The following is a 6,869-nucleotide window of genomic DNA, read 5'->3' as shown; positions in this document are numbered from 1 at the left end:
AAAATTAAAAAAAAGAAGAGGAAAAAGAAAAAAGAAACTGCTTGGGGCTAGACTCCAGACGTTTGAACCAGGCCACTAACTAAAGTCATGCTGAACTGAATTTCCTTCTTGCCTCCAGAAGTTTGTTTCTCCGTGAGCAGTAGAGCTTCCAGGCATCCCAGGGAGGAGGCCTTCCAGTCATTTGGAAAGAGAACCTTAAAAAGGCTGTGGGACTTGGCTCTCTGCTTCCTGGTCATGAGGGAGCAGCTCTGCTCGGCCACATTCTCCTAACCTGATGTGTATTGCAGGTTCAGTGCAACAGGGCTGATAGAGCAGAGACTGGAACCTCTCACATCAGGTATGGAGACGAACCTTTCCTCTCCATGAGTTAATGTTCTCGGGTATAGTTGTCACAGTAACTGAAAAGTAGCTAACACCACTCAGTCTGCAATGTTGCAAAGTCAGTGCCTGCCTGCCCATTTCCGCCCATGTCCTCACTACACGTTGGGATGGTTTGAATGTGCTCTCTAGTGGACCATGCACTGTAATTTCATCCCCCTGTGAGATATTCACAGGGTGGAAAGTCAATCAGATTCCTGTGCACAGAGATGATTCTGGGAGGTAGTTAGGATTCAAATGTCCTCAGCCAGAATCCCAGGATTGAATTGCTCGTGGCTTTATACAAAGGAGAAAGTAACCTATATCAAGTGTTTTGTTATAGTAATGCAAACAGGCGAATATACCAGTCATCTGAATTACAGCTACAGCCTCCAGCCTTCTTTCCTTCAGGACTCTTCAACTGAGTCCAGTAATCTTTTTAAACAGGAATCTGATGCCATGCCATCCTGAATAAAACCCTCCCTTGATATCCCACATCCTACGAGGCCTCCATCTGACCCAGCGCCCTTTCAGTTTCTCGATTGTGACACATCTCCTCCTAATGGAGGCTTGGCCAGAAATCTCCTTTTCCTGGAAAGCTCCCCTTGCCAGGTCTCCTCCTCATCCCTAAGAGCTCAGGACAGGCAGCTCCCTCAGGAAAGCCCTTCCTTGCTCCCTGATTGGCTGGGGTCTGTCACAGCTTGTCCTGGTACTTAGGAACATCTGCCCAGCTGTGGCTCTACATCTGTTTGTGAGGTGACCTGGGCTTGTCTGTCCTCTCTCAGGACTGGATCTACCTCTGTTTACTGCTGTATTCTAGTCCTAGCAGTCTCTGGGTAAACATCTGGATGAACACATGCACATCTGAATGCATGAATGTGTGGAGAGCCTCACAGTCATCAAGTGCCCCTTAATTAAATAAGCATTTGAGGATTGCTAGGTGACAGATGTGTGATTATCCTGCACAATCAAGAACCTGACATTATTCAACTGTTCTCCACAGTCTATTTATGAGAACAGGAATTCTCTACATTGGTATTCCTGAGATCAAAATATAAAACCACATCACCGCACAACAGGATTATAGGTTATGTCTCTCTGTTGTTAGATGCAACCCTGGCAATTTCATTCCAGCAAAGTGATACCATCTATCACATTACCTCAGAGCCAGCCCCCACCCCTGCACTCATGGTCCATACCTGAGGGCACTTCATTTGCAGACAGAAATAAAAGATTTGACTGTACGGGGAATGGATGTGTTCCCTGTCTTTGTTCCTCACACAATGCTGTATAACAATAGTTTGCACAGCACTTGGGCTGTGTTTTATGTCTTAGTAACAGAGATGACTTAGAGCCTACAGAAGGATGAGTGGAGGCTACATGCAAATACCATGCTATTTAAAACAATGTTTACTACACTTACCTTTTCGGAGGAGGATGTGCCTGTCACAGAGCATGTGTGCAGGTCAGAGGCCAATTTGAAGGAGCTGGCTCTCTCCTTCTACCATGTGGATACTATGGATTAAACTAAGGTCATCAGGCTTGGTGACAAGACCCTTTACATGTTGAGCCACCTTGCTGGCCTGATGCACTGTATTATTTATTTATCTTTAAAATTAGATTTATTCATTTTCTGTGTGAATGTATGTATGTATGTATGTATGTATATTACGAGAATGCTCGGTGCCCACAGAGGTCAGAAGAGGGACGGCATTGGATCTTCTGGAACTGGAGTTTTAGAAAGTTGTGAATCACCCTGAGGTTAAAGGGATCAGACCTGGGTCCTCTTCAAGAGCTGAACAAATGGTCTTAACCACTGAGCCATCTCTCTAGCTCTCCAATGCCATTTTATATCTGGAACTTAAAGAGCTGCAGATTTCTGGGGTCCTAGAATTAATTCCTTTTATAAACCAAGGGACTACTGTAATACACTTACAGTTTTATAATATTGTGCTGTTTATTAAATTTAAAGGTCTAATTTGGTTTAAGGTTTATTAAGTGCTTAAACATGAAGACTACAAATAGATTTATAGCTAAATACCAATACAATCACGCATGCTTGTTTGCTATGACAGAGTCTCATACAGTCTACACTGGCTTCAAGCTTTCTATATAACGCAGACTGACCTAGAACTCCTGACCTTCTGCCTCTTTACAGTGGCTGGATTACAGACGGCTGCCACCACTCCTGGCTATTGGGTACCCAGGAAAACATTTTCTGCTAAAAACAGGACTGATATTGTAACATTTGAGTGTGTGGTAGTTTGAATGTAGTTGGCCCCATGATTTCATAGGGAGTGGCACTATAAAGAAATGTGGCTTTGTTGGAGGAAGTGTGTCACTGTGGAGGCGGGCTTTGAGGTTTCCTATGCTCAGGATATCATGGCCCAGTGTCTCAGTCGACTTCCTGTTGCCTGCAAGATGTAGGACTCTCAGCCATGTCTGCCTTCATGCCACCATGCTTCCCACCGTGATGACAATGGACGGAGCCTTTGAAACTGAAAACGAGCTACCCCAATTAAATGTTCTCATTTATAAGAGCTGCGGTGGTCATGGCGTCTCTTTACAGCAACAGAAACCCTAACTAAGAAACGGGAAATCTTTCGACCCAGCACTTGGTTGATCTGTTAAAGCCACCAATCGTGCAGGCTGACCAAGTGCTTATCTAATGAGAAACAAGGGTAGAGCAGGGCCTGCTTCCCAGCTCCTCACCTTTTGCTCTCTCCTACAGAATACTAACACAGAATGAAGCACAGCAAAACCAATAGCAGCAGCCCTTCATCAACTTAACTATGGAGACTCTCAACAGAAAGGACATTTAAATTCCAACTCTTCGCTTTGGGTTGTCTCAGGAATTGGTTTTCCAAACAATCCTAATATTAAAAACATTTTAGAAAACAGAAGTTGAAGAGGCTTGCAGTGTGTGAGCGATCTGAATGATAACAGCAAATTGATTTTAGTAGAAGAAATTGAAATACGACACCTGCAGCAGTGTTTAAACCTGGATGTGTGCAAACATTTATATCTCTGTGACTGAATAAAATCAACTCCAAGCTCATTTTAAAATACTCAATTTGAAAAAAAAAACCCAGCACATTCCAGTTAACGTATATTTTCCTGAACTGAACATAAGGACAATTTATCATTTTCATATACAAATAAAGAAAACTTTATCTTTTACTACCAAAGTCTGAAGAAACCAAGGCATCTTAAAAACAGAATAAATCCAGTTTCTGCTTGTTAAATAGCTTGGGGTGTTGAGAGTTTGGGTATATAATTCTAACATGCTATTCTCCTAGTCTTAAGTTCAGATCATAAAAGTTTCTGAAAGTTAAATGAAGCAAAACTGTATTTTAGGGTATTTCTACAAAAAGGGGCAACTTTTCTTTTACTTAGGCACAAGGCATGTATTTTAAACTTGGTTCAATTAAAAACGTTTTGTTCAGTAAATACAATTACTATGGCTGATAGTTACAGGACTAATCTAAAAATAAGAATGAGCTATTTTTTAATTTCATTGAATAAATTACTGTAAGTACAGTTTGCATCCATAATAAAGGAAGATAGGATTTAAAAGTACTCTTTTCCCAAGAAAAGGACGCTCCTGAAACAATCTATCAATAAGATTAAATAATATACATTATTAGCAAAAATAAAAAGAAACAATTACGCTACCTATAAAAATGTAAATCAGAAGCCAATTTACCACAGAGCCTTAAATACCCGCATCCTGGGACACGGCAGTTTATTGATCTACCGTCAGATCTTTTGGTCAGGTGTTGAAGCACACATATAAAATGTTGCTGCCTTCCTCACCAGCAAAGAGAATACCAAATTAGTTTCAAAAACCCTTTCTGACAAAGTAATGAATTCCTCCTCCTCCCCTCCAACAAGGGACCCTTTGTAAAGGGGGTGGGAGAACCTTCACAATAAATAAATAAATAAATAATGTGAAACAGATACCTCCGGCCTCTCTGGTGCTGCACAGCTTGACAAGCCGTTTGCATGAAAATAATTCCCTTCAACTCGGGAAACTCGAGGACCTCAAGGTAATCCTGGACAACTTTCCAGTCTGGAATCACATAATGAGTGACTTCTGCAGACAAGAGTTTCCCATCTGAAACATAATTCAGAGAGGAAGCGATTAGGTAACATTTTCAAAGCCGGTTTATGACTATTTCAATGTCACAGTGCCCGGTGTGCAAAATAACTTCTCATCTTAATTTCACCTTGAAGTTTTTAAAAGACAAGACAAATCTACTCTGGTAGCGGCTCCGAGTTCAGAGTAGATTCACTGCCTTTCTTTAAGCTGTGATTAAATACAAGCCCGGCATGGTTTATGCTGTTGCCATTCTGCGAGAGAAGATGACTGATATTTTAAAAACAAGTACATCTTTGGCAGAAGCTAAATTTCTATTAACTCGTCACTGGCATGCACAAACATTCTAATGGATATTTACATATCCATTATATACCTACATCTACATACACAGAGATATAAATGCACACGTGTGCATATGTGCATTAACTAACTACTTCTATGTACCTAAAAATTCCCAAGTTATTCTGTTTGAAGCTTCTGAACATGGCTACAAGGCCCTAAGGCAGTGGTTCTCAACCCGAGAGTCGCGACTCCAGGGTCAGTCGGCCCTTTCACAGGGGTCGCACATCAGATGTTTATATTAACATTCATAACAGTAGCAAAATAAGTTATGAAGTAGCAATAAAATAATTTTGTGGTGGTGGTGGGGTGCCTACAACATGAGGAACTGTATTAAAAGGTTGCAGCATTAGGAAGGTTGAGAACCACTGCTCCTAAGCGTTGAAGAGAATGTACTAGAAAGAGTGCAGTATGGGCAGAGGTAGGGCTGCCACTCAACTGACAGCTGTTTCGTCAAGCTGTGACCCCAATCATATATTCTGAAAAGACCCTCATGTTCATCTCCCACTAGGGGTAACAAACAGCAGGCTGAAAAGGGGGAAGTCAGTCTGGCCCACAGCAGTCGCCAGCCCAAGTCTCCTACAATGACCGGGCTGTCACGCTGGAGAGCCTGCATCCTGGCAGGAGCAGAGCAGACAATGCCAAACGCCCAGCAGTGCGCTCAGGAGCCAGAAACGAGCAGCCTCTTGCGGGCGGGCCTCCCCACGGCACAGCCACCGAGCTACCGGCGCAAAGAGGGAGGTGCTACGCCTTCAGGTCCCTCGGAAACCCCGAAGAACCCGGAGCCTCTGGGCCGAGGGAACACCAGGCTCTCTCTCGTCGCCCCCATTTGACCGGGCCACGGCAGGAGACGAGTCCCGCGAGGGGCGCCCCTGAAGCTGCAGGACGGCAGAGAACGCTCCGGACCGCCTTCCGGGCTGCCCTGGTTCCGCCAAGCCCAGGCTGTTTTTGCTCGTTCTGGCTCCGCCCTTGACGCCAGGCCAAAGCCGCCCTCGCTCTTCAGGGCCCGGCTCTCCTCCCTCCTTAGGTCCCTGCTCCCTTCACTAGTGCCTGGTCGCCATCACGACGCCAGGCCCGGTCTCCCTTTGCGCCTGGAGCGTCGGCCTCCTCTTTCCTTCGGCCTCGGCTTCCCTCTCGGGCCCCAGCTCCCTCGCTTCGTCAGGCCCAGCCTCCCTTTCTCCTCAGGCCCCGGCCTCCCTCCCTCCCTCCTCCGATCCCGTCCTCCCTCCCTCCCTCCTCGGGTCCCGGCCTCCCCGGCCTCCGCGGCCCTGACCGTTGCGGCAGGCGGCTGGCTGCGGGCAGAGCGGGCTGTTGCAGGGCACGCTAGGCCGCAGGTAGTGCTCGCGAACGATCCTCAGCGTCCGGCCCTGGAAAGTCCTCAGCAGCAGCACCTTCTCCCGCTTCTGTAGCATGTTGGCGGCGTCGCCCGACACAGCCGCCGGGAAGCGGCGGGCGGCCGGCAGCGGGAGGCGAGGCCGAGGCTTGGGGCCCGCCCCTCGGCCTGGTAGGGCCTGCAGCGGCAAGAGCGTTTCCGAACCGGGAACGACCTAGCTGGAGCCGAGGGTCCGCGTAGCCCAGCCCAGCCCAGCCTACACCTAGATTCCTCTTTAAGACTTAGTTACCTCTGAACCGGGAAGAGTGTAGATAAATTGTTCACCCCAAGGACCAACGGGCCTGATGGTAGGATATGACAGCTAGTCTACAAGTCGTGAGAAGATTTTACTTTTTTCTACTCACAGGCCGCTGTGGGAAGGGCTGCCATATTAACAGGGGTGATAACTAGAGTTTTCTCATCCTTGCTTTTGCAGTATCTAAAAGAACCGAAAGGCTCAGCTGGTAACCCTGCTGGCCAAACATGTTTTCCCCTTCAAGAGGTGCTTATTTTAAATTTTAATACTTGTAAACATTCAAACACTACAGATAAAATGAAAACCAGCCGGACGGTGGTGGCGCACGCCTATTTAATCCCAGCACCGAAGGTGGATCTCTGTGAGTTCAAGGCCAGCCTGGTCTACAAGAGCTAGTTCCAGGACAGGAACCAAAAGCTACGGAGAAACCCTGTCTTGAAAAT

The 6,869-nt window shown here is 46.1% G+C and overlaps 1 protein-coding gene across 2 annotated transcripts in view; it reads right to left on the bottom strand.

Moving 5' to 3' along the window:
- Dis3l (DIS3 like exosome 3'-5' exoribonuclease) overlaps positions 1 to 6,715 on the bottom strand; it is a 38,005-nt gene extending 31,290 nt beyond the window's left edge. The window contains exons 1-2 of one of the 2 annotated variants that reach the window (XM_005347778.3): positions 6,072 to 6,715; positions 4,321 to 4,474 (exon numbers count right to left, since the gene is read on the bottom strand). In XM_005347778.3, the coding sequence (XP_005347835.1) occupies positions 4,321 to 4,474; positions 6,072 to 6,210 (293 nt within the window). In that variant the 5' untranslated portion in view covers positions 6,211 to 6,715. Of the gene's footprint in view, positions 1 to 4,320; positions 4,475 to 4,586; positions 5,050 to 6,071 lie in introns of those variants that run through there. The other variant, XM_026779172.1, reaches the window with a different exon arrangement.
- Positions 6,716 to 6,869: the final 154 nt, after the last annotated feature.

The sequence above is a fragment of the Microtus ochrogaster genome, chromosome 5 (genome assembly GCF_000317375.1).
Source record: "Microtus ochrogaster isolate Prairie Vole_2 chromosome 5, MicOch1.0, whole genome shotgun sequence".
NCBI lineage: Eukaryota > Metazoa > Chordata > Mammalia > Rodentia > Cricetidae > Microtus > Microtus ochrogaster.
The sequence above is the reverse complement of the archived record's forward strand: the minus strand, read 5'-3'. Positions and strand labels throughout refer to the sequence as shown.